Source organism: Passer montanus, unplaced genomic scaffold, assembly GCF_014805655.1.
Source record: "Passer montanus isolate IOZ18808 unplaced genomic scaffold, ASM1480565v1 scaffold22, whole genome shotgun sequence".
Classification (NCBI taxonomy): Eukaryota; Metazoa; Chordata; class Aves; order Passeriformes; family Passeridae; genus Passer; species Passer montanus.
Window position 1 is genome coordinate 3329940 of NW_024366815.1, and position 26363 is coordinate 3356302.

Genomic DNA, 26363 nt, shown 5'->3' on the forward strand with positions numbered 1-26363 from the left:
AGAAAGAATCAAGAAAGCATCTTTAGCAGCAACAAGCTCAGGCTGAGCAGCCACAGGGAAAAAGTTCTAGTGACAGCTTTTACTAAATCAGTTTGAGATTTTTATTTTTTAATATGGCATAGCATTTATTGAACAGCTTCTATGCAAGAAGTTACAGAAAGGCACTTTGCCATCAGACAACTACAAAACCTGTGAGGAATGATTCTCAGCAGGCTTGGGACTTCTAATGTCAACTAGACACAAGACTGAGTTACAGAGGACAGAATTAACAGCCACACTGATGTTCATTTGGTATGAAGAGTTGCTTCTTTTTAATGCCATTAAGTAAAAGGTACTACAGTTTTATATAACAGTGTAACATCAATAAGTTTCTACATTTCCAGTTTGAGACAAATACTTAAATTTGTGATTTTTTAAATTTTTTAAAAAAATTTGCATTACAGAAAGTGCAAGAGAAGTTTGTATACAAGACTAATTGCATGACTGGCTGAATTTGGTACTAAGGCGGTATTCAAGTTGACTTTCTTAGCTCTCCAGTTTAGCAACGGCTTCGGCATTTGATTTAACAATAACATTTCAAGTTCGTACTTAACATTAACAGAAAAACTTCTGACACATCAGTCATCACCACTGGCCAAGAATGTAGCTGTCACAGGCAGTCGTAACTGGTTCCAAAACCTGCTAGTAAAGAGGCTCTTGAGAAATGGCAAGTTCTCCAAGAGATGAGTACTACCTCACATTAATGGCACAGAGGTGGTGTATCTGTTAACAAGGAGGCCATGCATGGAGTGAAGCCATTTAGGTGTTTTTGTTTTCCAGCATGCTGGAAACATACCCCAGTACACCAAGTGACAAATCAAACTGAGCACATCAGAGATTCACAGAGATATACACAAGAACCCCTTCCTGATTGTTTCATTTGTTTGCCAAGCCACCTTAATAGGAAAGTAATCCTAGTATTTTTCCCTCCCTGAAAACTGCCATATTAGCACCAAGACAACAGTTAGTGTCCACAGCTACCTAAATGTTCTGCAAGAAGTTTTTCAGCTTACAGTGTAGGCCTCTAGTACTCAGGGCTTCAGCAGCGCTGTTACAGACTCCGCAGTCCCTTAATGACACATTTATGGTGGAATGATACTTTTACTTTTAGTTAAATAGACCAATATTAGATTATTTTCCTCTACTCATAGTTACATTTTTGTGGCTAAGAGACCAAGTCATCTGTCCAGTCACCAATTAGAACTCCGTAGCCTTTACTTAACTTTACAACTGGCTGCTGCTGTAATAATGAGCAACTGACCTAGTTGTACAAGGTGTGGAGTTTCAGCTACTAATTCTACACCCTTATGCAAATGCAACATCTCTCCCCTAGGTACATTAAGTTCCTCTATTTTGGGACAGTAAGTGCTATGTAAAGGGAAATGACAAGACACATTACTCAGTGCTGCCAAACTCTCTGTAGAAGAGTGCAAAGAACTAAAGTAAAGGTAACATCCACCAATTTGAATTTGGGTTTTCAGCGTGAGTCAATATCCCCATTTGCTTTGCCCTGAATTATCATCTTCACAGCATGTTCTTTGAGGGTCCATGCTTCAATATACCTGGATACATTTTAGAATGCAGACATCATGAAACATCAGCAAGAATAGCAGACAGCAAAGTGAAACATGTAGAAAAATCACGTTGAGAAGAGGTCCAGTTATTCCATTTGTCCTTTTCTGGTTACACCTAGTATGATGGAAAGGAACTGTGTTAGGACAGTTATGAGTTGTGGCTTTATTGTTTAAACAGAGCCACTGAGAACAAAACTAAAGCAATAAATACCAACACTTGTCTTCTATCAGAAGCTAGACGGTATTTCAGGGGAAGACTGAAAGGTATGGCAGAAGATTTGCTGGATCAGTAGATCATGCTCTTCAGTCATTGGTATGAAGTTTCAAATTACATTAGTTTCTAGCAACAAAAGTGCTTGTAACAGCTTTTGATTAAAAATCAGAGTAAAAGTCTAGCAGCCTTATTCTAGTTTTATTCCAATTTTCCCCAGAGTCCAAAACTGCCTTTGTTGAGGTGATTAAACTTCAGAAAGCTGTATGCTATATAAAGGGCACTCTATGCTAACATTCCCCCACAGATATGTGAAAGTATTAAAGTTAGCTCCTTTGAGCTCTGCAGCACATATATAGTCATTAATTTTCCTCAAGGAAAGGAAATCTAGATCCATTATGGTCTTGGGATTTAAATATGTGGAAGAATAAAGTCTTTATTTCTAAGAAAGTGAAGCTGGCTAGGCTTAGACAGAGCACAGCTGTGTACAAGTCTGATAGAGTTACTCAAGCAGAAGTTCTTCCAAGCACTGTTCATCATATTTCAGGGAGAATTAGTGTAAGCTGCTGCAGTTTTTAGATATTTCTTTACCAAACATTTTCTCAATAAATTTCAGGATGAAGTCATTGATGTATTGGTGGAAGACTTACCTGATCTATGCAAATGGGTTGCCAAATTGATCATCAAAAGGACCAGAAGGTGGATTCTGAGATTCCTTCTAAGGAAAGAGAGATAAGCTGTTAGTGTATTTCCAGTTTTCACCAGATTTACACTGCATGGCTCTATGAGCTATTTCCTGCTCAAATACCTGGAAAGAATACTTCATAGCTCCTGCTAAACACACATTTACTGTACTGCTTCAACAAAAGAAGGGGGCTGTAAACTATGTTAGATTTTACACTAGTCCAAGGCAAGGTATTTTTCAGAAAACTCTTTGCTACTGTACACTCCTTCGGAGCCAGTGGAGTCATGATGAAATATCTTCTAGTGAAATGCTAGAAGTCTTAAGTCAGCACTCTGGTATTAGTCCAGAATTTTCACTGCGGGGTTCAAGTGCTCTGCCGCAAATGGAGTGATCTGGTGAAGCTACTTTCTCCCCGACAGAGTCCTGAACATGAAACCTCGTATTTGTTCAGCTAGAGAGCTTCACAATCCACACTGCTCAGGCTGCTCTAAAGAGGGCTATATATAACCAAAGTGGAGCATTTCTGCAGCTACATTATGATAGTATTTTGTAGAGTGTCCCAATACTACAGAACTTTGCACCATGGGAAACTAGTTGTGGTGCCAAGCCAAATGGAATAATGCTTTGTTAACCTTCTTGCAACAGATACCCTCTGCTAGACTACATATTAGCCTCAAAAATGCAAAAGATTTTTGTTGTATGGCCTCTAAAGCCAGAACTAAACTAGTGTTCAAATATAGACACCACAGTTATTAAGGAGAAAAAAAGGGTTTTTGATGGCATCTTTTGTGGTGATGTCATTTGTACATTTTGGTGTTAGGGTGTTTGTAGTTTCTTTTGTTGTTTTATTTGTTTGTTTTGTTGGGGTTTTTTTACTACTTACAGATGAGGCACTGAAAAGGTCTGTTTTATCTTGACTTTCAAACAGGCCTTCAGCTGGCAACGCACTTTGTCGAGGAACAGGCTTTGGTGGCTCTAGAAAAGAGAGGCATACTGCTATAAATAATTGACAGATTTAGCAACCACTCAGGTATGCTTGTATAGCAACACCACAGCTCATCTAATTAGAAACAAACAAACAAAAAGACATGGAATTTGCTCATAGTGACTTTGAGTCACAATATTAACTCCTGCTTGTCCCTCACTAAGATTAAATCAGATGGAAATTCTAACATCCCACAGACTTAGGTTTACGTTGTTCTAGTCAAATAATTTAGGCACTAGGTGTCAGTGTTTAGCCATGCTGCTACTAAGTCTTCGATTTTATAGCTGAGCCAGCCCTTCAACCCTCTATTTCAGTAACCATTAACTCCAAAATGTAACCAGTCATTTTGGCAGACAGCTTGCTAGCTGCCATTTCATCACAATCTGTACTATCTTTAGAAATGCCTACTTTACTTCTACAGTAACTGCTGGGAACTCCAGAAGCACCTGAAAGGCTTTGCTGCTCTCCTCTCCTTGCTGGTACTGCAGGTGGCTTTGTCAGCTGGAAGTCTTTGAACATTTCCTTGACATCCTTCATTTCTTTATCTCCAAGTGGATCCAGAGCAATGAATGCATCGCTCTCTTTCTTGGACAGCTCCTTCTGCACTGTGGCTCTGGGTGGCGGCTGAGGTGGGCTAGCTGCTGTTGACATGGAGGGCAGTGCTGAGGCTGTCTGAGCTGGCAGAGTTGGAGATGTGAAAATGTTGCTCTGGAAGGGATTCACAGCACTGGTTGGCTGTGCCCAAGAACTAGGAGTAACTTGTGCTGGCTGTGACCACAGAGCAGGAGACTGAGTGGGTGGGGCTCCAAAAGGTGAAGACTGGTTCCAGCCTGGCACTGTTTGAGTACCAAAGGCAAGTGGTTGAGTAAATCCTGGAGACTGAACAGGTATCATAGACCCATGAAAGACTGATGTAGCCTGAGTGAAGGAAACTGTCTGTGGGGTCCATGGTGACGAAGTTGCTGGCAAGACACCTGGGGGGAGATTGTTGTTACACAGCACTTCAGTCATCTGAAGACCACAAGCAGGAGTATATCAGTTCCAAAAACAGTACCAGCAAAAGATTTTCATGTACTGTTTGCAAAAATCTCTTGATTTGCACTTACAAATCAAATCATTTAGGAGAAGCGGGTGAGAGAAAGGATTTAATTTTTTACTTTGCTGCATTTCAGTGCTGCAAGGACAAAATTGAGGCTGTTGTAAAGAAAGGAGGAATGTAGTTCTAGCACAGAACAGGTGGATTTGCCATATAGTTGCTTCTGTTTAAATTATTATTAAGACACTGTGCAGCAATGTTACTCTGACTTCACGAGTTGTTCTTGGCTCACTTGAGCCTTGTGTACCTGAAGCAGGAATCTGCTGTCAAGGCAGTTAACTTTTTTAATCCTGATTCAGTTGAGCATTCACAGAACTTAATAGTTTAGTGCAAGCAGCACACAGGTTAAAGGGTATAGCATAACAAAAGAAGTAAAGGAAAACTAGAATCCATGTTTTGCTGCTAGCAGATATCTTGAAGTGGAACAAGACATTTACTTTTGTAAACTAACCTAGAGCAGCCAATGGAGATGCTGTGGTAGAACTTTTTTTGAAGAGGTCCAGCGGGTTAGTCGGTGAAGCTCCTGCCTGTGCCCCTGAGCTCAAGCTAAGGCTGTCTGTAGATGGCACAAAGAAGTCTGAGCTGAACAAGCCATCCGATGCAGTCTAGAAAGAAAAAAAAAAGTGAGATGCCATGGCAGAACACATGCTAACACAATCAGGGCTCCCTAGCCCAGAGCCAGAAGACTTTTTTCATCTAAAGTGAAGGAGGGAGTTTTGATATATCATTTAGAGTACAGGAGTTTCCAATGTCACCCTTTGGTTCATGCCTATAGAGATACATGGCATTAAATAGATAAAATATGTAGTAGTCACAAGTCAACAGCAGAAGAGCAGGACTTAAAATGGCTGAATTGTTTGCTATAAGTGAGCTTCCCTCTGCACCCTACCCTTTAAACACTACTGCTTAGTCTGCAGAAAGTTCTGTGCTTGTGGCAAGGCCAGGAGTTTTGCATAATTTGAGTACAAGACAAATGAAGCTGATCCAGGGCCACGCTCTGCCTAATCAGGCAAGTCATTGAAATTTCCTTCAGTAGGAAACCACATGGGTTTGGGTAAACTAGTACTAGTATCTTATTGTTATGACACCCTAGGTTGATGGGCATACTGCTATCATAAAAGGTTGCATGCTATCATAACAGATTCTGGCATTATATCAAGTGTTAATATGCATAGCAGCACACTTACCAGACCTTTACAGGAGTATGGCAGCATTAAAGAAGAGAGTATAGAATTTAGTGACCACAGCTACTATGAAACATTCATTCATAGATATTAGAAGGTGCTATGGCTGCAAAGAGTTTACTGTGAGCAGGGCAGGCAGAAGCAGACATGTTGTGAAGATAGGTAGCCAGTTATACAGTAATAAGAAAGAAAAGCTTCCTTTACCCAGCTTCTCCAAATAAAATCATGCATATCACCATAAATTACTTGAACACTGTTCACCTTGACAGATCTCCTTCCTCTTCCTGGCTTGGTACTCTGTGGTGGTGGGCTAATTGTTATAGGCTCATGTGGCGTGAGTTGGATATTGTTTTCAGAATCCAGTTTTACTCCATTCGGCAGAGATGTTCCTTTGGAAGCACCTTCCAGAAACAGGTTTGTTTGGGCTTCAGGAAAGCCATTCCTTTCTCTCTCTGGTATCACATTGGGAATTCTTGCTGCAGGTGACTTACTCTCAAGTGGCCACTGGCATGTTAGTGCTTCTTGTTTGCCAGTTCTATTAGAAATCTGGTCAAACTGTTTATCAAAGTAGTCAATATCACCATTTGGATCACCATTACCCCCTGATGTCAAGGTAGTTGGACTTTTCTTCTGATCAGATTTTACAGAATCAAATGAAGGTAGTGCAGATTGGACTGGCTGTGTGAAAGGATCATCACTGAAAGGGTCTGGATTAGGTGTAGGAAAGAAGCTGAGCTTGGTAGAGAAAGAACTTTCAGGCAAGAAGGGTGGCTGTGCCTTTGGTTGTGGAAGAGAGGCTGTGATGCCATTCAAGAAGAGATCCTCTTTTGCAAAGGTTTGTTTGGTCTCAATTTCAGAATTAAAATCCACTAACAGAATCTCTTTAGCTTCCTATTTTTTCAGGGAGAAAAATGAAGTTAGTTATACAAAGATTTTGCTTCACAGTGAAAAAGATCAAGGAAAATAGCTGCAAAAGAAGAGATCCTAGTATCCAAAACGTTATACCAGTAAATTCTCAAAATCACACAGTCAGGCACTGCTGTCTAGTAAAATTCCAGCTATTTGGTCCCTGAAACCCAATACTGAAACACCTGTTTTCAAATCCCATAGTTAAATATCAGATGCTCGTTCTTCAACCTAGTGACTGCCTAGTGAGTAGGAACTAATCACACCTAGGCTTTCACTTGAGTCAGACACCTGCTTGAGTTCTAGTCCTTAGTTCTGACAAGTTGTGAAATCACACTGCAACACTTCAAGTTTCAGTCTCAGCTTCAGAATAACACTGAAGAGCTAGTGGAAGGTAACATGCTGATTCTCCACCAAGCTTGCAGGAAAAGGGTGAGACTTGGTCACTGGCTGGGTTGACAGCACCAACTGCATTGTGCTGATGGTGGCTTATAGTGCCAGATTTAAAATGATAGATTTTTGGGGTCACTGAGCTATGATAAGATTTATGCACTCTTTTGTGCAATTAGGCCAAATTTTGAGCTAAAGCTACCGGAATGATGTCAGAATTAAGTACTAGAATGACATCTAGTGGTTAAGAGGATACTTCTATGGCCCTACCCTACTAGTACAGTGCTGACTGCTGGGCAGATGTCTCAGTAAAACCAGTACTTATTACTAGGACTAAATTTGCTTTCAAGGAAAACGCCAAGGCAAGTAAGCTAGACTCTACTTACTGTGGGACTGCTCATATCAGGGGGTGTTGACATATCCCCAAACAAGTCCATCTGGTCAACTCCCTTGAAGCCAGAAATATTGAAAGAATTGGCATCTGTTAGAGCTCTCACAAGAAAAATAATTAAGCATCATACAGATTTACTGTAAAATCTGCAGTAAATACTAAAACCACTATCTACAAACACTGCATTACCTACACAATTACGGGGACAGTCAGTTATGAATTCTTTATAGGCATCAACAAAAAGTTTTGTAATTTAACCTACCGTTTTCATTTTGTCAGCTTGATCAGCAGGCAGTTCTTCACCATCATTCTGTAATAAACAGATAACAGTGTCAGAAATAACTGGATTTTCAAAATTTGCATTAAGCAAGAAACTTGTGGGCTTTAAAAAGCAAGTGATGGGGAAGGGAAGCATGAGAGAGATTATTACTAAGTATTAGATACACAGACCCCTTTCATTTCCATTTTGATGTAATTAGGCATCTGACATTGCCTTCATAGTGCTGGCAGCATAAAGAAAGTTAGATGTGGTGCAGCAGCATACCTAATCAAGAGAGGCTGAGTGGAAGTGACCTACCTCAGTCTTACTTCTTCATTTTAAAGAAAAAAAAGAAAAAAAGCCTTTCAATACCTAAACATGTAGAATATCAAAAGTCTCTCACTTTGGAGGAGCTCACAGACCTAGGCAGTCAGACAGCTGGAACGACTGCCAGCCAATAGCTTTCAGTGTTTCTGGATTTAGGCAGAGCTTATTATCAAGTCTTACAAGAGCCCAAAAGTCAGCCAAAAAATTGAAACAAGCTTTATGCAGACTCATGCAATTTATATATTTTTACTCACCTTTTTCTTTTCTTCTTCTTCCTTCTTCTTCATATTATAAATTAGTTGGAAGAGGTCCTTGAGATCAGAAACCAGAGGCTCGGCCTGGAAAAGAATGTGGATTTTAGGCCATGTACTACTTTTACCTGGACTTCTGCAATCTGTGCAACAAACCAAACCTCCCTAAATGGTGCAAGACTTAGGCTGAGATAACAGGAAAAGCAAGAGTTTAAAGACCTGTTTAGTCTTCACACAAGATTCTGCTTATGCAGGATCTAAGGGGAATGGAACACAACCAGTGTAGAACTATTGTTAACTCTACAAAAGTGGCTGTACATGAATTTGTGCTAACCTATGTTTTTGCTAAAAAGCTGGTAGCAGTACTTCTAAAGTGCAGGGCAAATCCTAGAAGTGCAAAATCTATCCAAGTCTTCTGGTAGTCTCCTGTGAGAAAGACAAATGCAAAATGTTCTATTTGCTAGCAACTCTAGCACTGAACATGGAGAAAGCTCCTATATATAGTACTACTTTTATTTTAAACAGTGTACAAATAGCAAAAGAGCAGGGTGAGCATAAAGTAAGATTATCATCACCTCAAATGTGTAAAGCTTTAGAGACCAGCTTGAAATGGGATCTGTGACATGATGACAGTTTAATGTGAATTAGAAAGGCACAGCATGCCCTGCACATCCATTAACAAGAAAGTTGTTGAATGGTGGTGTGTTCAGATACACTGCTTTGGAACACTTGTGTCAGGCATGCAGCAGCTTGTCAGTGTCTGGAGGAAGACACTTCCCCATCTTCAGCCATGACCATTGGCACAAGCAGAGAACTCTGTACAGATCTCACTGCTTACACCTGAGCACCATCCTTTCCTAATCAAGGGGTCTAGACATGAGCTTTGGGAAGAGCCATTGCAAGAATCATCAGCGTTAACAAGGAGTACAGCTGCAGCAGGCTAGAGCTGCAGAAGTCCTTCCTTACAAACAATTTACTTACATCCTTACTTACAAATTTATGACAAAAACATGCAGCAGCAAGTCAAGAGCTGTCTAAGGCCTGGCTGGGCTCATGGTCTGGCAAGCAGCACCCCATGGTGAAATGAAGGCATAGACTCCAGAGTACATACAAAAGGCTTTTGTGCTTAACCTACAATTCCACTGAAATCAATACAATTATTGGTCAGAATGCTGACAAACTAATCAAAAAGACTTAGAAGGCCTTATGGCTGTTACTCAAGTACTAGCATGCTCCAACAAGCAGCTCTTCAGTGGAAGAACTGTAGTGGGTCCAAAGCTGCCAACAGGTTCCCCAGGAGAGCAGGCAGGAATGAGTAAAAAATTTCTAGCTTTGAAGTCTGGGCTTATCAATTCAATATAGTGACTATTAAAAAATAATTGTAAAGAAAAGCTGATAATTTAAAAATACCTAACTTCAGGTTGTTTATTAAGCTGCATAATACTTAGTGGTATTTTTAAGTAGCTTTTCCCAGAATCCAGTATTGAGATTCCCCTCAGAGACACTAACCTTGCACACAGGATTTCTGCATGTGAGGAACTTATCACAGAAGGCTCAGAATCCCTCCCAGGATGTTAGGGTTAGGAGGTCCTAGGAGGACCAGACCTGTCATTCAGAGGCCTACAATTAAGTAAGTGATTTCCCTGCTGCACAAGGCAAAGCATCATGTGAGCTACACTAACATAGTCCTATACTTCTATTAATTGAGAATGAAGCTCTGGCTATTTTACTTAAGAATTCGTACTTTCACAGTGGGAAGCCTGTGCTAATGGCTCTGTTCATCTCACTAATGACTTTCATAGACAAGTTAAGCACTGTTAATCATAGTAACCAAGACTACTTGAGTGATTTTATTCTGCACTACAAAGAAACTGTACAAGGCAGAAGCCATGGTGACACAGTTGCTTTCTATTATCTTTCTTTCAATGAAATCTATCCATGCATGCTGGTATTCCCCAGAGGAATTGTGTAGGATTATCAACAAAACACTAGACCCTTATCACATGTTAAATGTTTACACAACAGCACTATCTATAACACATGAAAGAAAGTGTCTGATTCATACCTGTTGGGCTGTTTTTATGGCAAAAAATTGGTGCTGGCCTTCTCCTCCACATATATAGCCAAAGGCACGATTGTCTGTTACATCCCGAGCAATAAAGGAGATTTTGTTTACTGGATGCTCATGCTCAATCACCTGGAATTGGGAAAAAACAAAAAAAAAAGGTTTAAATTTCTGGAAATATAATAGCTGCTATTCTCTGTAGTTAGAATGACTGTTAAAAAACTTCAGTCCAAACCTCAGATTCATCAGCCTTTGATTAATCACAATAGGATGCAGCTTTCTTTCTGACAGGATTCTTCAGCATTACAAACATTTCACAAGCCATTTTTTATTGGTGGAAGCGAGGTATAGTGCTCAAATACAATTCTAGTTCATATTGTTCTAACTTTCAGGTGCCTCACTAGCTTTAAGAATAACATTAAGAAAATAAGTTTTATCTTACCCCAGTTTTTTCATCTATTATCTTGATACCAGAGAGGGAGATGTTTACCCAGATCTTCTGTTTGTGTTGACCCTGGGAACGGGCTGCTGCTGCCATTCCCTAAACAGAATGAATGCCAAAGTACTGATGAGATTTGTGTTGGATTGAGCTTTAACTTTTTCTTTGTAACACAGGACTGCTTAGGTTTAAAGTGATACCACAGATCTAGATGGTTTCCTCTGTAAATGTTGTATATGTTGTAAATGTTTTTAAAACAGATTTTAGTCCACAAAATTGCAGCAGTAACAGCATCTTTACCTGCTTTTCCAGTATGCTTAAAGGTATGTGAGTGTTCTGCACTACAGAAGTAAAGATCTTTGTTGCTGCAGGGATTAATTTATTTTTTAATTTGTCTGTAGCTCTCAGCATCACCATTGACACAGGATGCTAACTTGTAATTTGAGGTTAGTGTAAATTGCATAGCAGTCTCCCCTTCCCCTCTAAAACCCATGAAATTCATACTGCCATTCATTCATACTGGATACTGACAGACCCAAAGGAATGTTCCCAGACTTTCAGAGAAATGTCCTTTGAGCCAGAGGTTATAGTACAGGAAGCAACATCCATCTAGATGGTGCTGTTAGTAACTACGTTACCAATAAGCTGTATTTGAAGTTTTGCCAAAGTGACTGATCTGCTTTTTGAAGGCTAACCAGAGATTGTTCCTTACGTGACAGATCGAGCCCTTACCTTCAGCTTCATCATTGAATCCTGACTCATTTTGTCTCCTCTTGCCTCAGGAACATCATCTATGCCAATCAGTTTAGCTTTGTATTTTACACCATCACCTTTGAATCTAGCCAAGAGAGAGTCATCTGTTTTTTCTGGCCCTGGAGACAGAGAAAAGGTTTGGTGGGTCTGTTTGTTTTTTGAGGTTATTTTTACATTTGGGTAAAGTGAGTTTTTTTGATTGTTTGGTTGTTGTTGGTTTTTTGTATGTGGGTTTTTTTTTTGTTTGTTTGTTTTTTTAATGATAGAAACAGCTATGTTGAGATTCATGATCTTAAAAAAATATACACCATATAAGTATACACCAAGCACAGGTTAAAACTGTCTCTTGAGTACAGCTGAATGACAATTTGTGTGCACTGCAAGACAGGTACTCCTTTATGGTCACAATATTCTTGCAGAATGTGGCCTCAGTTCAAAGATGTCTGGGGGCTTCAGAACAATTCTTCACCACATGAAAGACTAAAATGTGGATAAGCAACAGTCAAGTAGATAGAGGTGCTAAGAAAAACACCATGCAGAAATGGTACTTTCCATGGCCATACAGCGTGTTCAGTAAGGCCTTTAGGTGTTACCCCCAGGTTCTGATGTAGGCAGATCTCTCCTTGCAGTGCAAAAATAATCTCCCAGTTCACATACTAGAGCCTGATATCAGCACCATCATACAATGAGTCCTGGTACTTTCATTCTAAGCATTTGGGATTTTAGCTAATTTGTTATTTCTGCTGTTCCAGCTACTAGGAACTGCTTGCTTTTCTTCTCTGCATGCTCAACATTGCTCAAGTATGTACCTAGGTATGTATTTGTGTATTAGGTAGTTATATTTACATGATCTAATCTATCAAAAATCTATTATCTGATATACAATAATTCTTAAGGAATGAATTTTCTAGCTTCTCTGGACTAGAATTTGTATTCAGCACAAATCTTCTTTCTGGAGGGTGGGGAGGAGTCAGGTTAAAGTTCAGACTAACAGCTACCATGATGCTCCAGGATCTGGTCAGCTCCTCAGGAAGATCCCTCTTCTCTGGGCTCTTGCTTACTTGTTAGGCTCAGCAAATTACTTACTTAACAGTGGGACAGAGTTTTAGAACTTAAGGCTAGAAAAAAGCTTTTAAAACTAAAAGCCTACCTTGTGGTTAAGTTTATTATACTGGCATATTTACTCACTCTTCTGGTCAGGTGGTAAACTCAGAGTTATTTCAGCAATAGTGGGAGGGTGATATTAGTATAGGCAAATGCAAAAGATTAAGGACACAGAATAGAGGAGGTGTTCATCTGGTAAGCATTTCTTACCTTTCTTTTTTTCCTTCTTTGAAGATTGTGCCTTTGGTGGAGCCTGTTGTTCAGGCTGGGTGTTGGTGGCAGCAGTTTCAGCTTCAGTTGGCATGATGGGACCGTGGCCAGTTATGTTCACTGTAGGCTTAAAAATCCAAATAATAGTTAGAAGACAGAAATATTTTACCTTGAAGAAGAAATAATCTTATTAGAGCCATTAGTCCACCTGAGTTCCTCTGCACACTGATGCCTGACAAAGTCTGAAAAGTAAGGAGTGATCAGATGGCAAGCCTGACTCAGAGTCAGACTACACAGAGCATGAAGTCATGGCCAGGAGGTGATGAACCCTCACCTCAGTCATACCTAAGCAGCAGGGCACACTGATCTACATCAACAGGCTGTGCTTGCACCAGCATGTTTTAATCAGTCAATCTTTAGCTTTTTTTACCTTTTAAGGCTATTTTTAGACCGGGTGTTTTGGCATATTCTTGTTCAGCACTGCCATCTGCACCTCTAAAGCAGCATAGGAGAGAAAGCAAGAAACATTTGCTAGGATCTGTTCCAAATAGATCCTAGCATCCATCCTCCTCTGAGGATGACACCAAAACACCCAAAAGATGCCAGTTCATGTTTTTATAACCAGCAAAAGGCAGAGGTTATACCACCCAACAGGTAAAACCAAATAATTTCCTCAGGCTGCAGACAGAGTGCTCCAGTAAAAACACAACAGAACCTCAAGCCAAACCTCCCCCCACACTTGTCTTAACAATAATCATGTAACCTTTAGATTTAAAAAAACCATGCAAGTTGACAAGAAACTATGGACTTTTAGGACTTAACTCTATGCCCTGTGACCCTTTCACCTCTGAGACACAAATTAAAAAAAAAAAAAAATTACAGTCACCATGTTTAGCTCCAACATGACTGAAGCATTCACTCTTACAAACTGAGGTACTTAAAGCAGCTTTATGGAGTTATGAAGGTCTAAACCAAGCCAGAAAGCACTGGATAGCCACATCTGCTACCATTCTATCAATCTTCTGTCTGGGATATTGCAATGGCTGCAGTTAGTACCTCGAATTTTAGGATAATAAATGAAGTCAAGAAATTGTTTAAGTGATTCACCTTATGATTTGTATGTAGCTCCAAGTACTGAAGCATTGCATAGTCCCTTGCATTAGAAGTTTGTTATTCTCAATAGTCAATTCTACATTTGCCTTAGAAATAGCTGATGCTTTACTCATTACTTGAAATGTACTTTCAGGGTTTTGCTCTCACTCCTGCCTTCCCTTCTCCCCCAGTTTACTGCCAACTAGACTGGTTCAACCAGCTTGCCACCAGCTGAGTAATGGCTATGAATTCTTGACTGACTCTTAACCCATGAAGAATACAAATTCCTAGGACTTAAAGAGAGAATTTCACCCTGAAAGCCTCTCAGGGCTTTAAATACATTTAACATTGCATTTAACCAGGGGGAAGGCCTTTAGGAACTAGCTACTCTAAGCAAAATTACACCTAGCTTCTTACCAGATGGTTTGTGAATTGCATTTAGCACTGGTCAAGTAAATCAACATTGATAAGGGTGCTCAAATGGGAAAGAAGTGTCAGCTATACCTGTTCTCCTCTGTAAACAACTCATCTGGCCACAGTTAGGGAACATTTGATGCAAGGGAACAAAGGTGTTGCTGTGAAAGTTTCAAGTGGTTCTGAGTAGAAATAGATGTCAGAGGAAGGGTTTGTTTAGCAAGCCATGGTTATTTAAGAAATGTTATCACTGAAAGAGTGGCTTGTGTGTCCATTCTGACAAAGGGTCAAGGGGAATACTACTAAGCCCACAGGGATTTTGCAGAATACTTGCTAGAGTGCTAAAACAGATAGTGCCTATTGAAATCCACATTTTAATCAGATAAAATGAAGTCAGCTGAATTCTTTCAGAGTAACTAAGCTAGTTTCCCTGATAGTATAGTTTTGGGTGGAGATAGCTTTTAGACATAAGCATAACAAATCCCTCCCGAGATTTATCAAGTCCTTCAGAAATAATGAAGGAAAGAGAGTTAAGGTTGGATCATTAGTTAAATACCCACTCCTATATGGAAGACTACTGTTCAGAGAACAGAAGGAAAAGGCCCAGAAGAGAGAAGTAAGACATGCTCTCAAGAAGCTGAGTTATAGCTTTGGGACATTCTGCCTAGCTCCATTCTGGAAAGAAGAAATAAGAACCTCAAGGCACTGAATCCTCCTTGTCAGTGATCCTTCTTCCTCTAATTAGCAGAGCTACACCCAGCTGTGTTGTTATACAACTTGCATCACACGTTGGAGTAAAATTAAGAGGCAATAAAAAAGAAATAACTTAGAAAGGAGTAAATATGCACAAACAAGACAACTTTGACAACTGTAAAATGGTCTATGACTATATGTGCTGCTGCCATCTTTGCATTCAAGGCATCTCTGATCATCATTGCCATCTGCCTCCATTGTGTGGAAGTCAGACCACTAATTCTTATAGAACCAGACAACAAAAAACCCCATATGAAAGAAGACAGGGAGGGATACACAAGTGTGGTTGAACCTCTGCAAATACTCTGTCTTTCTATGGGAAAGCTCATTTTTAGTATTAGCAATGCAATTTTAGGTTGGTGAAGAGCCTTCTGGCTACTATACAGGACCTACTCTCATATCTGAGATCTGCCAAAACTCATGTTTCCTGGTGGGATTTTGCAGTACATGATGACAGTATCACACTGTCAGAGAACTTTGTCTATCATTGTGTTCTTAGTTTTACTAATTCTGTTGTTTCTGAGGTGATTTTCAAAGACACAAAGGCAACCTTAATACACGTTCATATTTTAAATAACTACTTCTTGATACCTGAGCTAAGGCACATGTCTAGGACTAAGCTGGCTCTGTATTCACCTTAAAATTTCTCTGGGGTGGAAGGAAACGTAGCTTGAGCTAGCAGTAATCTATTCTACTCACTACAAAAGAGCCTCAACCACAAGTAAATATGGTTTCTGGGCTTTACACTCAAGCTAAAGCTTGGCAAGGTCACCATCACACTTAAGTTTGTGTTATCTTAGTGGAAAGTGTGCTTAACGTGCATGTAACTAGAATAAAGTTAAAATCTTCCATGTGTTTCTTGGGGGCTTCCTTTCACAGTACTCAGCCCCTTAGAATTTCCTTACTCCAGCTGCAGGTGGAAGGCAACAAGACTAGAACTGTTTTCTTACACTTTGATTTTGAGGTCATCTCAAAAGAGTCAACCAGCAAGCATGGCAAGATTAGAGATGCATGTGTTTGTATGCAAGGGTGAAAGGACTGCTGAGCCTTCAGATATGCTGGCGTAGTAAAGAACAAGATCATTACCCAAGCAACTATGTCAGCACTTAGTTTAAAGCAGTTTGAATCTTGTCTATATAGATGAGTCCATTGGTATCACCACAGCTTAATTACTCACTAATCACTTGTATGGCCCATCTTCATTGCTGTGCTAAATGCACCATTTCAAAAATCCAAAGAGTACAGATTTACAGATGCTGCTATCTTGGGAGAAGTGCATCAAGCTCTGCCTGTATCACCACATACATATCACACATTTTTCTCACCCACTTTTCAATTTACTCCAGACACAGCTTGTAAAGAGAGCACTAGCACTATCTTCCTCCTTTCCTTCAAGGACTATCCTGTGAAGAGCAGATAGATACTGAGAAACACCATGTCAGGCCCTCAACACACAGTGCTTGATCTACAACCAGCTACCTACTCTCTCAAGTCAGACTACTCTCCATTCAAGACTTGTTCTTCATTTCTACACATTTACCTTAGGAAAGTCAGTCTTATAACTTCTGGTATACTTCACTGTTGGTGTCTTCTCTGAACTCTCTGCAGAGAGAGCTGTCAGTCATGACAAGTCATCCCTGAAATACCTGTTTCTTAGCAAGACTTGGAAGGACATGCCAAACAATTTTGTTGAGCAACATTTCGTTTCCCTTAGAGATGCTTTTACAGATACCTTTTATTTGAGAAAGGGGTAGCGACACAAGAGATATCCTTAATGATTTTGTTTATGTCCTGCACACAAGTGAATTGAGAATCTTCATTATGGCTGTAGCTTGTCATAGAATTAAGGGCTGAACAGAACTCAACAGACAGGCTTTTTTTTTTGCCGCCTCAGCAGGCAAATATAAGGGTCTCGGAGTTGATGGGAGATGATCTGAGAAGAGGCTAGGGACACCCAAAAAGTCAGAGGTAGAGAAGCTAAACATCTGCTCAGCAGCTCAATACTTTGTCCTCTTCACAGCCTGTGCTCCTTCTTTGTCCCTACAAGTACATGATTCAGCTTAAAGAGTTATTGCAAGTAAATATTAACCTTGAATTAGAATCTGTAAGGACAAGAGAAGCTTTTACTGCTGAGTGAAATAGAGTTAGGATGAACTAGTTAACAGGAAGCACAGCAATAGTTCAACAGCTGAACATGCTTCTGAGGCTGGTTGTTTCCTCCCCCTCTGTTCTTGAAGGGTTAGTCAGGTTCTTCTGGTTAGAAGGTCGTGCTAGTGAATTCAAGATTTTAGTTTGCAAGCAAAGAAAATAGACTAAAGACTAAACAGCAATTCACACAGTGACTAGCAAGAGTCAAAGTTGTAAAGCCAGATAGTCTGTTATCAGTAAATCATCTTGACTGGCAGCCTTCTGCTCACATCAGGAGTGCATTTGGGTGAGCCCATGTAGGGCTGACTGACATTTACATCTAACAACTCCCCATCTGATTATCCCATTTTCTGGGATATCCCATTTTTCTGGGCTTAGTTCCTGCTTCAATGGTAGAAGCCTTGAGAAGCCTGCACTAATAATGCACTAATGCTTGGGAAGCATGCATTAATAAATCAAAAAACAAAATTACTAATCAGACTTTTACTTTTTAAACAGGATCACCCATGCTGAGGAGTCAAATAAAATATAATCTTAAATGTTTTCTTTCATTGCTAGAACACCCATTGCTCTGGTGTCTGACAGTGTCTAAAGAGTTCAAGTTGAATAAACTTTCTGTAACATGACAAAAGAGATTACAATTATTTAGATGGAACATTCCAGATGCTTGTTCTGAAGCAAGCATAAACGTTAGCCTGTTTTCTCTATTAAAATAATCAAACTATTCTGTTATGAGCTGGCATATCCAGCAACTAATATCCATGAGAAGTAATTGTCTTACCTACAGGTAGGTTATATCTGATGTGTTCACACTTATACATGACTAATACCTGCTTGAAGACAAATGGTAGAAGAAAGCTCATAGACAGCTTGGGAACTATTCACCTCCAGTTTTAGCCATGTCTGGAATGCAAGAGCAGTATTACTAGTCAGAAAGATGACTGAACACATACTGCAGAGTGTAACCAAAGGTCCCATGGTTTGTCTTGTAAGAGACAGATGAAAAGGATATTAAACTACACTGCCTGGCAAGTGCAGCTAATTGTCATTCCCACAATTCAGTAAGGCTTAGATTAGCAATACATGCATCATTCAGTTCAAAATCCTGTTGAACTGTTCTGCTTAGGCTGTATATTGGTAGAAATGTGATTTGTGTTCAAGAGATCATTTGCTTGATAATGTGACTTTAGTGAAACCAGGCACTTACCTGTTGGACCAAGTATTTATAGAATAACAGGATTTTACTTTGGGGAACTTCCTATGTGCAACTTGCTTTTCAAGCCCTGTTTGATGCTTTAATTTCTTACCCAAGAGGTGGATTGGTACTTTGTGGAGGTATTAAAGACAGACTTATGCCAAGGGCTTCCTCTGTCAACACCAATTCCAGTTTGGAATAAACTGCAACACACTTAACATGTTGCAGGATGTGGAACATAGTTTAGCTGTCTTCATCCTATATAACCAGTAATGAGAAACAGGGAAGGGTGACCTTCATCTGCTTAGTAGGATAGAAGTGCAGCATCAGGGAATACCTCCCTCGTGCTGCTCCCTTCCCTAGTACCAGCTACAAAGTAGATAAAGATCTTGGTGCACTAATTAGTCATGTCAGCTGCAGATGTTGGCATGTCCCGTTGCTGGTGCAGGATCACTCCTGTGAAACCACACAGAGAGCTCACCGTTCAGCCAACTTGCCAGCTGCTATTTCATCAGCTGAACAGAACAGCCTGTTCTCATCACATCGGTCTCCTCTGAACCTCTTGGTTTTTAGCAAGAACATAGAAATTCAAGTTCCTGAAAGTGTTTCATACGCAGTTGAATCATGGCCAAGAGAATATCACTAAACTTATTCAGCTGAGACTGAACAGGTCACACTGTTCAAGTGGTGCAATTGTATTGGTGCTTTTTTATCATTCTACTGTGCTTTCAAGCACATGATTTCTGAACAGATGATCAGTTACTTGTCAACACAGCTACAGCAGTGGCTCTACTTTGGATTTTTCTTCACTTGTCATGGAAAGAAATATATCTTCTGCAGGAAAATTAAAGCAGGGGGCTCAAGGCCCCAGCTTAATGACCAGTTTAAATAATAATAAATAAACCTGATGAAGACATGGAACAATACCAATTCACGAGTGAAAAGCATTTAATGCTTTCTGGTTCCCTGAAGACTTAATCACAAGATGAAGGAAAGTAGCACTGTCATAGTGTTCGACAGAACTATGTTTCAGCCAGGAACTTCAGTCTCCAAAGATAGTGCCCAGATATCTAGCTAGTCCACCTTAAATTATGAGTTTTTCCAGGAATAAGAGAGCATGCTGCAACAAGGCTTGATAGCAGCCTTTCCAATCTCTGTTCAATAGCTGTGGTGACCTAATCATTAATTTACTGAATTAAGAAATCCTTCACTTTTAGTACCACCAGTACCAACACCTGAACACCAAACTCTCCCCTTAGAAAGAAATTCAAAGGGCATACTGGGATACCTTTCTTGATAGAGAGCTATTACTTTGGAAACAGAGACTAATTAATTATATATTTAAATTATCTACAAGAATTTTCTTCCTATCAGCCTTCCAGAAAGCATATTTTGCAACCTGCCAAGGGAGCACTCCTCTATACCTCTCTCCAGTTCTGAAGTCTCACAAATTAGTGGCACCTGAGCTAGTCAGTGCTCAGCTGCCTGCTGTAGTTATTGTTAAGGAAAGCATCACCTGCCCATGGGATGAGGAATCTCAAGCAATATGGCTGCAGCGCCTACAGCTCAACCTTTACCAATATTCCTTGTTGAGGCTCACTGGATATTCCACACAACATGGAAGCAAAGCAGTTGTTATTCAACTCAGATGCCACTGAGTTTGAACTGAACAACAAGTCAAACACTTAATTTCCAGCTGTACTCCTAAAGCCCTCCTGTCTAGAAGACCTGTTTCTGATCTTGCTTGCTAGTATAGTGAAGGACTCTTGCCAATAACCATGTTTTCCACCCCTCCTTCTCAGAGCAGGAACTTGACACATATTGAAGCTGTTATCACAGGTTATGTCAGCTGCATACAGTTAACTGCTGCTGGCACAGTTGTCCTTTGCAGTTTGGGTATATGCAATCTGTACTGAGAGAAATTGCATGTGTTTTGCATAGCTTGCTCTTAAGTGTTTTCTCTACTGGTTCACAAATTTATCTGCATAATTCTGTACTATTCTTGCATTCACACAGCCTAAACCCATGTAATCCCAGCCACATTGTTGAGTAGCGCGGTTTGATTACCCAGCCCAGTTATCCCATGAGCAGCCAAAAGCCTATCATTAAACATTCATCTCAGCAGTAACTCATCTCAGAGCACTCCACCTACCCCCCAGATACTGAGCCTCTCAATACACAAATTGTTGTAGCAGTTACTGCCACAGGAGTCACTCCATACTGCCTCTTGTAAGAGATGCAAATTATGTTCATTATGTATTCTGAGAAGACTGATGAAAATTTTGCTTGCAGAGCCTACTTGTTTTAGACTCTTCTACAGCAGTTCCAATCTTGTTAAGTATTATGAAGCCTATTGCTTAATATAAGGGTTACATTTGCCTTCAAGATTAGATATTACCAAGGCCCCCAGCTCTCCCTTGTATATGCAGCAAGAAAGGCAATGAATAACTACACAAGACTCCTCTAAAAGGTGATACAAAAACACCCGTACCAGAGGTAAGAAAGCATTAACCAGGAATTTTAGAGTTCCACTACAGTTCTTACAGTAAGTATCCTACTGAACAATTAATAGAGTTTCATAGATGACTATTCTACAGTAAGTTTCCCTACCAGTAATTATAATTACACATATTAAAGGAAGTTTACACTACAATTTGTAAATCCAGACTGTAAAGCAATCTTGACCAGGGTCTCTCTTATTTTCCATCTCTGTGATAGTCTTGACAGCATATTACAGGGATGCCCCCATCCCTCAGAAGCACACAAGCAGAAGTGTCAGATCTAGAGTTTACCTTCCATCAACCAGGGTAGCCATTGTTTGCAGACAGATCTGTGATTCAAGCTACTAGAAAACTAGTCCTTACTCATACAGTGACCTTTGTCCCTTGCCTCAAAGCACAAATGACCATATTCTGACAGGGCACAGAAGAGATCTGTAAGGCAGAAAAACAGGTTGTAATATTAAAACAGCATCCTTGGTGCTCCCAGCTTCTTTTTCCCCCTCCTAAGAGAAAAGTTTCATCCCTAGGCATTTTAGCCATGGGCTAAAATTATTAGGTGTGTGGCACATCAGCATTAGGATTTGAATAGACTTTGCCAGAGGCACAGCTCCTTAGCTGACATTGTCATGAAGTCTCCTGACTGTCAAGGTGAAGGTCCATTATCCTGTCTCTTAGACCTACTTTTTCTGCTGAAGAGATAATCCTCATCTTATTGCCTAAGGATGCAACATGAACTGACAGAACAGCAGGAAATTCAGCTCCAAGGCCAATAATTTGTCCTTAACTGGCCCTGTAATGTCTGAGCTTTTAGATTTAAGGGGACATGCACCAGTTATGAAGCTATATTAAAAACTTTTTAAATTCATTTTAAAATCACACAGATAATTAGGGGCAAAGATCTACAGGGCATTTCATCTGAGACACTTCATCCTCAAGCACTCCAGAGAATATGGAAGGGATAGTCTTTCAGATGAGGAGAGACTAGAATGGTCTATGTCTCTATCTGCCAAGGCTGAGAAGACCTGGATGCGAGAAGATGCTTTGTTCAGCACTCAACTGCCCAGCTTGTATAAACAAGATAATCCTGTTGAAACTGCTACCTCTTGTTTATTGACTAGGCCTGCCACTGTGCTTCATCCACCTTCTTTACAACCTGAGACCCTTGAACCCAAGCACAGCCTCAGAATCAGGTTTCTAATGCCAGTTTTCCTTCTCAATTACAATCCTCAGACAACATATTCAATTTGACCTCTCTAACACAACCTCAAGTTGTACTTCTGTGGAGTCCATGCTGGGGTAGTGAGTAGAGGCTTGTCCCTGTTTGTGTTTCACAGCACAAACCCATTTAGACCTCTTGGCAATCCCTAATCCCAGTGGTATCATCTTGATTCTACTAACAATCCATTTGTCTGCATGCAAGATCTGAAGTTTTTCTCCAAAATCCTTGCATGTTACAAGTTACCTTCATGCTGCTTCAACATTTATTTTGAGAAAATCTAGCCAGCAAGCAGAGTTTGCATCAGCCCTGTTTCCAGGTCAAGCTGGCTTTCTCCAGATGTGGAATTTATTGCTTTGTACAGGCAAATTCATGCTTTTGTAGTGGTCACATATTGCTGTCCTTGCTGAATTAATTCCACAAGCATTCCTAGGGTTAACCCAGCTGGGCACACAAATTTCCTAAAACTGTGAGGTTTACTAGGAAAGGAGAGCATCAATAAGAGAGAAAAATCAGCAGGTTTGGCAACAATGCGCAACAACAGCAGTATGTTGGTGCACTTTTATATCATATAGCAAGCTATGGCTTTTCTACTTTGATTTTTGAGCATCCACACTGGATGCACCCTTCCTTGACATTAAGTGCATTTATTTGCTTTCCCACAGAGACAAAAATCTACCCTTTCCACACATCATAAGCACGTGCTTCGAGTGCTTCTTCTCATATCTGCTTGAGAAATAGACGTCTTGAGCAAGAAGAAGCACATCTATAGTAGATCTATGAGCTTTCCTATGCACCAAATCATGGTGCTTGCTAGTTAAGCCTCTGTTCTGATGACTCACCTGAAACTGATTTAGCACTCTCATCCTCTTTACTTTTGCTACCATTTGGTTGTCCTTCTTCCAAAATAAACCTACTATTAATAAGAATTTCTGCTTCAGATGTGACCACATCCTCACACCATCCAGGGAATTTTGAAAAGCTGATTGTTCCTCAAGAAACATTGTGCTGGATGCAACTGCAGTGATTCTTTGAACAGACCTGGTGGGTGACCCCCTTAGAGGGTGCTCAGCTGGAAAGATTTTCTTTGGATTACAGTTCATGTCTCCAGCCTCACCTACCTCCAGGAAGGTCCTAATGGAAGCTGACACAAAGACTGTGTCATTACAATTGCCTAGAAGGTCACTATCAGACACAATGTCATCCTTTCAGTTTAACGTTGCCTGTCAAGTCTTCACAGCAAACTGGAACATACACTTTCAAAATTAATTTTCTCTAATGGAATCTGCATCTTTAATTTTGTCTATTTACAGAAATGTTGCCTTTCTAGAGCATTTCTACGCTCATATTTTAGCATACAGTGTGCCTCCATAATCTCAGATTTGGTTACTTTGGGCAGCCTTGTTTATGAAAGTTACAAAGACTTCTGAAAAAAAAATGTTCCCTTTTAAGGCAAACTAGCTTAATTAGGAGAAGATTTAAATATTCCCAATTCTCAAAATAATAAAATCAACAGCCTTACCAGTGAATTTGTAGAAAGCATTTGAGTAACCCGTCTCAACATTTTTGAGACTCTTTACAGAGAAGTCCAGCTGAGGAGATCTATGTTGGCAACAGCTGAATTTGTCTTATGGCTCACTGCACTGGCACCATCAAGTGTCACTATATAATGGACATTAGACTTTATATATCATCACTTGAGAAGCCAATTTCTCTGCCACAGTAGAAGACTAATTTCAGAAAATCATCAACATCTACAGCGATCCCAGTTTATCCCAGACTGAAGCAGCATGCAGAAATTCACTGGCAGACAGAGGAGTGCTCCATCAAAAATAGCAAGGACACTCCATCTAAAAACAGAACAAAACCCTACTCCTGCTTCACAGCATCCTAACCTGTGCTCTCATTATCTCTGCTATTAGAGAGATCCTTTCATATTAGCTATTTATTATAAATAACTAGTTACAGAAACCAGGAAACTAAGAGTTGATATAGTTAATCTATTTCAGAATTCCAACCCCATCCCATATAGTTAATCTAGTTCATCATTTCAACCCCATCCTCCCCACACACAAACCCGAAAACTCGCGTTCACATTGCTTTACTCTCATGCTTCCCCCGGCATCGCCCGCCCCGCCGGAGCCAGGAGCGGGATGCGGGCGGCTTCTACCGCACCTCAGCCGGGACACGGCAGCTCCCCGCAGCCCGGCAGCGCCGGAGCCCCGCGGCACGGGGCCAGCCCCGCGTCCCTCCCGGGGCAGCGCGGCCCCCGCGGCTCCTCTGCCCCCGGCTCCTCTCCCCTCCCGGCTCCTCTCCTCTCTGCCCGCGGCTCCTCTCCCTTCCTCTGCCCCCGGCCCCTCTCCTCCGGACTCCCCTCCTCTCCTCTTCCCTTCCCTCCTCTCCTCCCGGCTCCTCTCCCCTCCTTTTCCCCCGGTTCCTCTCCTCTTCCCCCGTCTCCTCTCCTCTCCTCTTCCCTCCTCTTCCCCCGTCTCGTCTCGTCTCCTCTCCTCTTCCCCCGGCTCCTCTCCCGGGGCAGCGGCTCGGAGCCGAGCCCTGCCGGGCCGGGCTCTCGCGTCCCCTCCGTGCCAGCGCCCACCCCGCGCCCCGCCGCAGGCACGGACTGCCGCGGTGACAAAAAAAAAAAAAAAAAAAAAGAAAGCGGCTTGCCGCGGTGACAGCTCCTTCTCGGCCGCATCACCCCCTCCCCGGCCGTGCGAGAGCCGAGCCCGGCGCGCAAAGCTCCTTACGGGCTAGATCCGTGCCGCTCCGTGCATGATCCGATGACCGCGGCCGGTAGCCTGGCTGCGACCGGGGCCCCGGTTAAATATTCGGTTGCACTCTCGCCTTCAGATTAGTTAGCCACTCACAGCGAGCGATATGGTTTTAATCAGATGCTGGCAGCTGACGACTACCCAGGAATGCGCTGTGATGTTTTTGCTGCTCGGTCTTGGCTACTCCCCCTCAACGTGTCGGTGCTCACAAGGTTAACCCCTTGCGAGCCGCGCTGCGGGGGCGGGAGGCAGCTCCTGGGGCCCGGACAGCCTCTCACGGGGGACAGGCGGGGAGGGACCTGCGGGGACGCGGAATCGAGCGGCACCCACCCTGTCTATCCTCTATCTAGCCAAATCTGTGACCAGCCGAACCAAAACATTGGGTCAGTGCAATTCACTTTCTGGGTCACATCGAGACCTGACCTTTGTTCTTCCCACTCATCTTTATTCAAACATCTATCAGGGTATTTTATTTTTGTGCTTTTTTTCCCCCTTTTTAAAAAAAAACCCATAAAAAAAAAAAAAAAAAAAAAAAAAAAAAAAAAAAAAAAAAGGATATTTTTGTCCTTGTAGCCTTGTAGCAGAATGTTGTTTTTTTGGGTTTTTTTTCCCCCAAGGCTGTTAACCCAGCTTTTTTTTTTTTTTTTTAATGTCTGTTCAAAATTGTGCATTTGGGTCTGCCCCAATACCCAATTTTAAAAAAGGGGGGAAAAAAGAAAAAAACCCTTTTTTCTCTCTCTCTCTTTTTTTTTTTTTTTTTTTAATGTCTGTTCAAAATTGTGCATTTGGGTCTGCCCCAATACCCAATTTTAAAAAAGGGGGGAAAAAAGAAAAAAAACCTTTTTTTTCTCTCTCTTTTTTTTTTTTTTTTCCTGCTGGTTAAATACAGTTGATAGATATTTCGAAGTATTCAAAAGATGGAAATATTCAACACAAACTTATTGTACTGCCAGGAATTTCAAGGCTCCAAATTGGTGGATGCATTTGGCAAACATCCTTGTCCAAAGCTACTAAATGATACAACGCTTTTCTAGATACGGCATGGTATTCTTATTTTTCATTAATAGCTAGAGCGTGCTATTCCTCCCTGTGCCTGAGGTGACTTCGAGCTGATAGTTGTGTCTCACTTGCCTTTCATCTGAGAAGTGCTAATTTTAACCAAAAAGGACATGGAAAACATCTTTTTATATTCTAGCCTAGTGTTCACAGAAGGAAGTGCATGCCGCAGAAGTAGGGAGGCTTTTGCTACAATTAGCAGGTTGCTGGCTACACACACGTCGGTATTTGCAGGATTAGATCGGAATTCCTTGGGACACAGTTATATTCATGTTTAACAATGTTGGTTTTGTACAGCTGGCATTGCCATGCTCATTGTTTTGAACAACTTGTGCTAAACACCCACCA

At 41.0% G+C, this 26363-nt stretch overlaps 1 protein-coding gene across 5 annotated transcripts; it reads right to left on the reverse strand.

The window, feature by feature from the left end:
• Positions 1-87: 87 nt before the first annotated feature.
• Positions 88-25133, reverse strand: DAB2 (DAB adaptor protein 2). Of its 5 annotated transcripts, none has more exons than XM_039710032.1 (14): positions 24936-25133; positions 12870-12996; positions 11535-11674; positions 10806-10904; positions 10364-10495; positions 8302-8385; positions 7724-7771; positions 7457-7519; positions 6036-6665; positions 5042-5195; positions 3941-4468; positions 3393-3484; positions 2475-2539; positions 88-1728 (listed from the first exon to the last, which is right to left on the reverse strand). In XM_039710032.1, the coding sequence occupies exons 2-13, from the start codon at positions 12961-12963 to the stop codon at positions 2480-2482; spliced, it is 2124 nt and encodes a 707-aa protein (XP_039565966.1). In that variant the 5' UTR covers positions 12964-12996; positions 24936-25133; the 3' UTR covers positions 88-1728; positions 2475-2479. The 5 variants fall into 5 exon arrangements, with proteins under 5 accessions (XP_039565966.1, XP_039565964.1, XP_039565963.1 ...); XM_039710030.1 differs by having other exon boundaries at positions 2475-2542; positions 12870-12989; positions 24936-25132; XM_039710029.1 differs by having other exon boundaries at positions 2475-2542; positions 24936-25131.
• Between the last annotated feature and the right edge of the window lie 1230 nt (positions 25134-26363).